We start from the raw sequence: 11,123 nt of genomic DNA on the forward strand, positions 1-11,123 counted from the left end.
TAATGACATTGGCAGTGTTATATTGGCAGATCCGTAGCATCACCACCTTGAATACGAAGCTAGATCTACCTTCCCGATAACGGCGCCTTATTACCGTTAGGGTAGGGTTCCAGTTCTTAATCCTGGTAGTGGCACTAGGATTTACATGTTGGTATTCCTTAACAAGTCACTAGCTCGGCGCATGTCTAGCAACAGTGTTAAGTATATACCGGGGTGATAGTTCCTTAGGTTTGGAGTTTAAGTACCGCAAGCGGACGGGAATTATCGTGTAGCATTTCAACCCGGGGATTTACCGAGTGTCGTATTTATAGGTTAGCTCTAAGAAAGGCTTAATATGTTAAGGATTCTAAAATAAGCATAGATCAAAGTAATTATGATAGCAATAATGGAATCAAAAGTCATAGCAGGTGATAAACATTTATATGTAGAATAGTGATCCATCACAATCTAGGCATGGCATATGGGCTAAGGAATAAAAAGAGACTAAAAGAATGAATTGAATCAAAGAATAAACAAACAACCTATTGGAGCAGGTGTGGTCCTAGATACAGATCATGTCATAGAACAAGTTAATCATGTAATTATACTACTTAGATCTAGTCCTGTGTTTAGATGGTTTGGGAGGTTACGCGAGTACTGGTCTGCCAGCAACCTCTGCAACTATTTAAACTCCTACACCCTAGCCGAACGTGGGGGAATGCCAAGGACGGACAGGGCTGTCACCACCTGCCGCCATCCCCTCAACCGTGGACTAGGACAATGCATTTACCCAGCCTTTACACCCAAGCACCATGCTTACATGCAAAGAACCTACTCAGACTCCCTGGGTCCCCGACCCTACGGATCGACAGGTAAGAAGCCCGAGCCTACTCAAAAGAGCATGATAAACCCCCATCTTCACACAAAGCTATTTCTAGGCAATTAATTAACATGAAGCAATCAGACTAAAGTCCTAAGTGACAATAATACACAATACACTTAGCACTAGTTCATATAATACACTACTAGCCCTAGGGTAGCATTATACTATAAGAACTATATACTAAAATGTATATTCTAGTTCATATGCTAGCATCATAAAACAGGGCCTATGATCTATGTCATATACCATAGCATAAGAACCATACTCTAGTTCATATGAAGAACTATATCGGACATGATAAGGCATGGACTTGGAGTAAAGATATTCTTTATTCATACCCAAGTTTCTCTCCAAGGAGCCAAGCCCTCCTTGATAGCTCACCCAACTCTCTCTCTAAAAGCTAAAAGAAAAAACTAAGAAGAGGTAGTGCCCAAGTGCCTTGAAGGTGGAGTGTTGATTGTGAATGTGATGAGATGAATGGAGCCTCCCTCTCCCCCTCCTTAAATAGGTGGGGAAGGTCGGTTCCCTAGGGTGTAAACTGCAATTTGCACGCGGGGACTGCGGGAAGATAGGCTCAGCACCGCCTCTGCGAAAGGCGCTGCCGAGATGGGCTGGCTAGGGTCGGCCAACCCTAGGGGGCGGCCGCCCCCTGGTGGGCCCCACTGGCCCCGGCACGAAGCCCGTTGCCTTCCTCTCGGGCCCTGAGTCCAGATCCACCTGCAAATTGATGCACTTCTATATTGGGCTTTTATGTACTTGCTTATTTGCGCATTTTTTATGTGTAAGATTGCGCCTTTTTTATTTGCTTTCCACCTGTATGCCTGTATATGATCTGCAAAACACAACTTGCACTACATGTGGAACTTGGTAAGCATTTAATAAGTATATGTGAGTAAAATACATGTTGTTCTTCCTTTGCATGGACTATCTTGGCTGGGTAAATATGTCATTAAGAACCGCCAACACCCCTCACAAATCAATTGGTGAGGCTTGAAATAATCTCCAATCATGAGCTCAAAACCACCGGTGCTCCAAGCCGTCTAGGGTGTTAGGAAACACCCAAGAGTAACGAGAAATCTGTAGCAAACTCAAGGATCAAGAGCCACTAGATGCAACTCTCTAAGCAATGCACTTGAATCTCACTCAATCTCACTAAGATGAGCAATCAAGCAAGGAGATGAGTGGAAGGGATGATATCTAGCTCAAAGTATGCCTCAAGTATTCAGATGTGCAAAAGAGAATCTCCCAAACATGGTCACCTTCTATTTATAACATTTCACTCAATAGCTAGCGGTTAGGGACAGAATCAGGGGCGTCGGACGCTCCAACGCTTCCTCGTCAGATGTGGTCCAGCGTCCGACACTCACTGGCCACGTGTGTTAGATCACTGCCATGTGTTGCTCTTTGAGTGTGACCCTTTGATCTTCAACAATCACTAGAAACTAAACGAGCCAGAGTTAGCACACATCAGACGCGTCGTTGCTCTGCAACAGATGTGGCCTGCTCACACCAGACGCTACTCAAAGAGGTTTGAAAACCTTCGTGCTAGCACCAGACGCATCTGATGGTGTTGGAGGCATGCCAGCGTCCGATGCACACAACGTCGAAACCCCCTTCTGGCAGCACTGCTACAATGCGAGGCGTTGGACGCTCCAATGCACACTCCTGTTTGCGCCTTACTATGCTAAACGTGTCGAACGTGGGCTCATCGTCCGACGCTTTGTGACCCAACGTCCGACAACTCGCGTGACTTTGCCAACAGAAAATATGCAATTTATTTTCCTAAAAGCGTCGAATCCTGCCACCCAAACCCCTCTCTAACCCTCAAACTCCACCTCTTTTACAAATGTTCTAACACCACCAAGTGTTCACCACCATTGTGTATATGTGTTAGCATTTCACAAACAATTTCTTCAAAGGAGTTAGGTTAGCACTTTACTAGATCCTAATGCATATGCTCAAGATATTGACCTAGTAGCACATGATTTAAGAGATAACCGTAATTTTCCCTCTTGATGGTCGGCGATCTATCCTAAATCCGGTCAATCACTTCTCTACTCATCTTAGATCGGCAAGAGCAAATCCCTATGGTTATACATTTGCCTTGATCACTTTACTCCTTGTCCTCCACCAAGTGCTCGATCACCTTGATCTTCATTTCCACGTCCAAGCGCCATCTCTTTGTGATCATGTGGCCACCACTTCATGTCACTTTTCTCCTTCATCATATGTGTTGCTATGCCTAACTCAAACCACTTAAACCAACGACAATAGCATCTTGGTGTCATTAATCTCTAAAACAAAACTTGGGCTTTCACTAGGTCTTATGCATATGCAAAGTTTTTTTTTTTTAGGGAATATGCATATGCAAAGTTAATCAACACATGATGGCACTAGACAAACACAATTTCTTTAGAGTTCCCCTCTCAATATACAGCTATATCTACCCAAAACTGCACCGTATTGCATCTCCGTCAGCAAAATGAAAACCCCTAGCATATACCTTTGCCTTTGGGGTTGTTTTTCATATCCTCTTCTTCTCTCCGACATTGAGCACCCGATCATCTCTATGGCCATCATCACCTCATCTGTGCTAGCATTCTCTTGCTAAGCACTTGGTGTGGACTGGACCTAGCTTACCAACCCTTAAATACATTGTTAATCGGAGGTAGATTAACTTGACAGGTCCCCACCAATTGTTTAATGTACCTGCATCTGATATTACCTTCTTTCCATCTTTTATGTGCATGTACGTACACATCTACTAGACGGTCGGCAAGGAAGTCAAGAACGCATCCCCTCAAAGATAGTATTGGTTTCCTTCAAATTTCTATGACTTTTATTAGAGATATTTCCTTCAGGCATGCTAGTACAAACCTTAGAATACCTTCCTGGCTTGAAACCTGAGCATGGCCTTCACTTGCCACTTTTAAAGTGCACACCAATAAATTTGTCCTTGACTCCTTTCTCGATGCATCAACGAAATTAGATATTCTTAATTCAGGAAACTGTCTACAATAAAGTTTTTGGACTTTTAAATTAGGTAATTTTATGATTAATTTCATAACATAAATCATGTAAAATACAGATGCTAGTATACAAGACTCTAACATGTTAGTTGAACCGAGCAACATCAAGATTAACAACAATATAATGCAAACAATATACATACTGAAACAGTGACGGAGCTAGAGAACTTTCACGACTAGAGCCAATACTATTAAGCACCAATATCCGATCATATGCTAATGGATTAAAGTAATACTAGTATATAGATTTAGCTGGAAAAAACAAAAAAACTACACTAGTATTTTTCCCACGCCTAGGGCCATGGCCATATTGGCCCTAGGCTTATATCCGCCACTGTACTGAAATAACAGATTGGATCATGAGATGTGTACTTCTAATTTGTGACATCATGGCTGATAGTAGACCGACAATGACATGTTCGCTTGAACTTATCAACACAGCTTATCAGCCATTGTAAAGTGTTTTTCTCATACAAGATAAATGAACAGTATTAGCATAAGCCAAATTATTCACCCGAGGTATCAGATTGCAAGGGCTAACTGTTCTAGAGATGTACTCTTCTCAATCACCGGTGCATGCAAACCCTTAAGATGGAGAAATTATGATAGTAACATAGCAACGAAAGAAGACACAAAACGTTCATGTGTTTTGGTAGAAATTATAATACATGCCACCACCTCATTATCTACTCGCAGCCTAAGTTGGTGGGGACGACCAACCCAAGGACTGAATCATCACCAAGAGCCAAAGCCACAGACACCACTCGACGCCCAACAACGATATCTTCTCCCCCACTCCCTTGCATGCAAGCGACATCTTTCCTGCCTATACATCATCGCCAGCCAGCCACCGCCACTAGGACGAAGCCCCACCATGTGACAACAGGTGGTCACCTCCTCCCAACACCATCAATGGTGGGCCCCAACCCCAACAGTTGTTAGAAATTTAGATATTTTAATGTTTGATTTAATTCAGAAAATTACGCATAATATTATGGTGGCATATATGTGTACGTGTGCAATTTTATCACTACTCAGATTAGAGATAAACATTGCAAATACTACTGCAACAACAGCAGACATACTGAAAATGAAAAACAATCGTTTGAGATTGTACCCAGAGGAGGGACCAGTGCCGAAGGCACCGGCGGCTCCATTCGCACTAGTCGACATAGTGCGTTACGTGAAGTAGCGGACCACAGTCGATGCAGGAAGATGTTCGTAGTGCAGTCCCGCGAACGTCCACAAGGAAGAAGACGAAGTAGTCGATCTCGATCCGCACGAACGTCCACCAGGAAGAAGACCCGCTGGAGTGGAAGAAGACGATCTCGCCGGTGAGCAGTCGCGGAAGACGCTCCCCAAAAACCTGATTGCCCGCAACACCCGAGCAGGTGTCTCGATACAAGGCGTCGGGTTCCGGAGGCCTGCTCTCCCGATCTCTGTGCACGTAGAGGTTCGGGACGGGAATGGACAGAGAGCAACTCGATAGGAAGAGAGAAGACTGAATGTGTTCTCGCAGGTATGGAAGGTGTCTCTGTGTATGGAATATATAGGCCCCAGGAGGAAACGTCTGGTTAATGGCAATCAATCACAATTAATTATCATTAACGAGTCAATCAATTAGCAATTAATTGCCATTAATTGCACAACGGTCAGATCCCATTTTCCTCCCTTTTCTTATTCACCACGCATGTGCCACGTCACGTCTGGTCTGGTCCTCGTGTGCCACGTCACGCTCGCTCGTCTCGACAAGACAAGACAAGACAAGACAAGACAAGACAAGCGACACGGCACGGCACGGCTCGGCTCGGCGGCGGCACGCGCGTGTGGCACCCCTTCACCTTCCCTCAACTTCTCCATAGGAGATAATAAAGGCCACCTATTTAAGTTGAGTTAACACATGGTCAATCATCAATATGGTACTAAACCATTTTCATTATAGCATTAATTATGGGCTCTTGAATTAATCATCAAATATAATTATGGGCTAATGGCCCATTATATTCAACAATCCCCACCTATTTCTAGGGCACATAAGAAAAGCTCTCAAGTTTCCATGTCGTTTCATATACCAGTCGTTTTGGTGGAGACTGTTAAGTTGAACTTCCACCTAGAGTACAGACTACACTTAGCCACAACTTGAACAATGGACTATGCCTTGAATTGCAAGTTTTGTGTGATATAAGTTTCATCTACACTCATAACTGATATCGGGTTGCATGAACATTCCCTCTGGTTGAAGCATATAAGTCATACTTCTGGCCCATTCATGAGTATCTAGAGATCACCCAAAATCTCATAGACTGTGACTAGCAGTCAAACTCATATAGGTGTATTCCTTAAAGATGTTCTGTAGGACAACATCTATCGCTTCACAAGCCGCTTTGGAATACATTAAGGTATATAATCAGCCTTCCTTACAGACTTAGGAAAGAAGTGCAATTGAGATGAGTTAAATAAAGGGTCTTTCCTCACAATCTACTTCTGGCTTGTTTCACCATTCTACTTCACGGGATCTCCGATCACATAGAACAGGTTGCCACCATGGTAGACCTCACGTGGGTCTCGAACCCATCTCACTCGATGCACTATCTATCACATTACGTGATAGTCCCTTTGTGAATTGATCTGCCAGATTCTTGGACGTATGAACATAGTCCAATGCTATAACTCCGGAGTTTCTCAATTTTCTGACAGACTTCAAACGCCGTTTGACATGCCTAGTATACTTCATGTTGTCCTTAGAACTGTTGACTTTAGTGATCACTGTTTGATTGTCACAGATCATGGAAATAGCCGGCACAGGTTTTTCAACCACCGGTAGATCCATCAGGAGTTCACGAAGCCACTCGGCCTCAGCACCGGTGGTGTCTAATGCTGTGAGTTCTGCTTCCATCGTTGACTTCGTTAAGATAGTCTGCTTGCAAGACTTCCATGAAACAGCGCCACCTCCAAGCAGAAACACATATCCACTTGTGGCCTTTAACACATCAGCATCAGATATCCAGTTTGCATCACAATAACCCTCTAATACCTTCAGGTATCCGGTATAGTGAATGCCATAGCTCACAGTACCTTTCAGATAGCGCATCACTCTCTCAAGAGCTTGCCAATGAATATCTCTCGGATTTGACACAAATCGGCTAAGTTTGCTCACTGCAAACGAGATATCAGGCCTCGTGGCACTAGCAAGGTACATCAGTGAGCCTATAATTTGGGAGAATCTTAGTTGATCCCTTGATATTCTTCGATTTTCCTCAATAGCACACTAGGATCATAAGGCGTAGGAGCAGATTGACAGTCACTGTACCCAAAGCGACTTAAAATCTTTTCCACGTAGTGGGACTGCACAAGTGTAATCCCACCATTGCCTTCTCTTGAAAGCTTAATGTTTAGAATAACATCAGCTTCTCCCAAATCTTTCATCTCAAAGTTATTAGACAAAAAGTCTTTAACTTCCTTGATCACAACAAGGCTTGTCCCAAAGATCAGCATGTCATCCACGTACAGACAAAGGATCACACCTTCACCCCCACCAAACTGATAGTACACACATCTGTCAGCTTCATTAACAGCAAAGCCGGCAGAAGTTAAGGTTCTGTCAAACTTCTCATGCCATTGTTTTGGAGCTTGTTTTAGGCCATAAAGGGATTTTAATAACTTACACACCTTGCCCTTTTGACCACTTGTTACAAATCCATCAGGTTGATCCATATAGATCTCTTCCTCTAACTCTCCATTTAGGAAAGCTGTCTTCACATCCATCTGATGAATGAGAAGACCATGAGAGGCAGCCAAAGACAATAACACTCGAATTGTGGTCAAACGGGCAACAGGTGAATAAGTATCAAAGAAATCTTCCCCTTCTCTTTGGGTATAACCATTAGCCACAAGCCTAGCCTTGTACCTCTCAATTGTACCATCAGGCCTAAGCTTTTTCTTGAACACCTATTTGCACCCTATAGGTTTACACCCATAAGGTCGTTCAACCACTTCCCAAGTTCCATTAGACATTATAGAATCCATCTCATTCCTTATTGCTTCCATCCACAAGTCAGCATTAGGAGAGGAAAATGCCTCTTTAATGGTTGTTGTGGGGTATCATCCACGAGGTACACAATATAGTCATCTCCAAAAGACTTCACTTTTCTTTGTCTTTTGCTCGTTCGAGTGACTACATTATCATCCTCCTCAGGATAGTGAACATGGGGTTCCTCAGATTGTTCTATCGGAATAAATTGCTCATGGGAGTTTATAGACTCATGACTAGAAATATTAGGTGTACTTTTCATAGGAAACTCACTTTCAAAGAATGTTGCATCTCTAGATTCCATTATAGTACCAACATGCATATCTAGTACTCCAGAGTTTATAATTAAAAACTTATACCCTATGCTGTGAGTAGCATAACCAAGAAAAATACAGTCAACTGTCTTAGGTCTGAGTTTGTGTTTCTTGTTTATTGGCACATTCACTTTAGCCAAACAACCTCAAGTACGCAAATAGGAGACATTTACTCTTTTCTTTTCCCATTCCTCAAATGGTGTGATTTCTTTATTCTTTGTAGGAACTCTATTCAGGACATGACTCGCTGTCAATATCGCCTCACCCCACCATTCCTTAGATAGACCCGAAGTCTCTAACATGGCGTTAACCATCTCAGTTAGAGTACGGTTCTTTCTTTCGGCAATCCCATTGGACTGTGGTGAGTATGGCGGTGTCCTCTCATGAAGAATTCCATGTTCTACGCAGAAGTCAGAAAAATCACTTGAAAAATATTCTCCACCACGATCGGACCTTAAGCGTTTAATTTTCCTCTCAAGTTGATTTTCTACTTTAGCTTTATAGGCTTTAAAATATTGTAATGCTTCATCCTTTGTTTTAAGCAAGTACACGTGACAAAATCTAGTACAATCGTCTATAAAAGTAATGAAGTATCGTTTACCACCTTTAGTCAACTCACCATTCATCTCGCATAGATCGGAATGGATTAATTCTAATGGTGCCAAGTTCCTCGCCTCCGCAACCTTGTGAGGCTTGCGAGGTTGCTTGGATTGCACACATACATGGCACTTAGAACCTTTGACTAAATTAAATTTCGGGATTAAATTCATATTTGCTAGCCGCGTTAAACAACCATAATTAACATGACAAAATCGCGAATGCCAAATATTCGACTCATTCGAAATCACAGTATGGTTCACGATTTTATTACACACATCATGCATGGATAAGCGGAACAAGCCTCCGCAATCATAACCTATACCAATAAAAGTTTCAAACTTTGAAAGTATAACTTTATTGGCCTCAAAGACTATTTTGTAGCCATCTCTACAAAGCTGTGAGCCGCTAACTAGATACTTTTTGATGGAGGGGACATGCTGCACGTTCTTCATCAGCACCGTCTTTCCCGAAGTGAACTTCAGAATGACCGTACCAACACCAAGAACACGCGCATGAAAGCCGTTCCCCATCAGTAAGGCTCCAGTGTTGCCGGCCTGATAAGAAGAAAACAAAGAGATGTCAGCACACACATGAACATTAGCCCCAGTATCCATCCACCACTCAGGTTAATGACAGAACAGTAGGTAAATAATTACCATACCCAGATGTTCCTCCTTCAGCCTCGACAATGACCATGTTTACTGACTTTTTCTCTTCTCGTTTAAATTTGCGGTCTGGACAACCACTCGCCCAGTGGTCATCGCTACCGCAAACAAAGTAGCCTCCATCTGCCTTTTTCTTCTTAAAAGTCACAGTTTGCTTTGGCTTTGGATTTGCTCCTTGCTTGTTCTCTTGCTTGTTCTTTTTCTTATTACGGAATGCGAATTGTTTTTTCTTCTGCACCACATTGGCACTAGAAGACTGAACGCCTTTCCCATGTGTATCTTTTGCCCTCGTCTTCTCCTCAACATCAAGAGTTCCCATGAGTTCGGCAAGACCAAACTCTTTCCTCTGATGTTTTAGAGAAGTAGCAAAATCCTTCCAAGAAGGTGGCAACTTCGCGATTATACCACCGGCCACAAACTTTTCAGATAACACACAAGGAAATTGTTCTAGTTCCTTAGCTAGTGCCTGTATCTCATGTGCTTGTTCAATCACAGAACGGCTATCAACCATCTTGTAATCAAACAATTATTCCATGAGGTACAGCTCGCTACCAGCATCAGAAACCCCGAACTTGGCCTCAAGTGCATCCCATAATTCCTTAGCAGTGGTGCAAATAATATAGTTGTCAACGTACTTTTTATCGAGCGCACTAATCACGGCGCCTCTGAAGAGGTTATCAGCACCCATGAACGTTTTCTCCTCAGGAGTAAACTGTTCCGGCTTCCCCTCCACGGCGTGATAGCAACTCATAGCAGTTAACCAAAATATCATTCTCACGCGCCACCGCTTATAGTTTGAACCATCAAACATATCCGGTTTTAACGCAGCAGCAAAACCACTAACAGAAAAATGTCTAATATCAGGTTTTTGGATTGTTAGAAATTTAGACATTTTAATGTTTGATTTAATCCAGAAAATTACGCATAATATTATGGTGGCATATATGTGCACGTGTGCAATTTTATCACTACTCAGAATAGAGATAAACATTGAAAATACTACTGCAACAACAACAGACATACTGAAAGTGAAAAACAATTGTTTGAGATTGTACCCAGAGGAGGGACCAGTGCCGAAGGCACCGACGACTCCATTCGCACTAGTCGGCATAGTGCGTTGCGTGAAGTAGCGGACCACAGTCGATGCAGGAAGATGTTCGCAGTGCAGTCCCGCGAACGTCCACCAGGAAGAAGACGAAGTAGTCGATCTCGATCCGCGCGAACGTCCACCAGGAAGAAGACCCGCTGGAGTGGAAGAAGACGATCTCGCCGGTGAGCAGTCGTGGAAGACGCTCCCCAAAAACCTGATTGCCCGCAACACCCGAGCCACCAGGAAGAAGACCCGCTGGAGTGGAAGAAGACGATCTCGCCGGTGAGCAGTCGTGGAAGACGCTCCCCAAAAACCTGATTGCCCGCAACACCCGAGCAGGTGTCTCGATGCAAGGTGTCGGGTTCCGGAGGCCCGCTCTCCCGATCTCTGTGCGCGCAGAGGTTCGGGACGGGAATGGACAGAGAGCAACTCGACAGGAAGAGAGAAGACTGAATGTGTTCTCGCAGGTACTGCGTATGGAATATATAGGCCCAGGAGGAAACGTCTGGTTAATGGCAATCAATCACAATTAA

The 11,123-nt window shown here is 43.4% G+C and overlaps 1 protein-coding gene across 1 annotated transcript; it reads right to left on the minus strand.

Annotated features, from left to right (window-relative positions):
* LOC110429928 lies at window positions 9,115-10,223 on the minus strand. Its single transcript, XM_021446694.1, has 2 exons — window positions 9,497-10,223; window positions 9,115-9,389 (listed from the first exon to the last, which is right to left on the minus strand). The coding sequence occupies exons 1-2, from the start codon at window positions 10,009-10,011 to the stop codon at window positions 9,365-9,367; spliced, it is 540 nt and encodes a 179-aa protein (XP_021302369.1). The 5' UTR covers window positions 10,012-10,223; the 3' UTR covers window positions 9,115-9,364.

The sequence above is a fragment of the Sorghum bicolor genome, chromosome 8, assembly GCF_000003195.3.
Source record: "Sorghum bicolor cultivar BTx623 chromosome 8, Sorghum_bicolor_NCBIv3, whole genome shotgun sequence".
NCBI lineage: Eukaryota > Viridiplantae > Streptophyta > Magnoliopsida > Poales > Poaceae > Sorghum > Sorghum bicolor.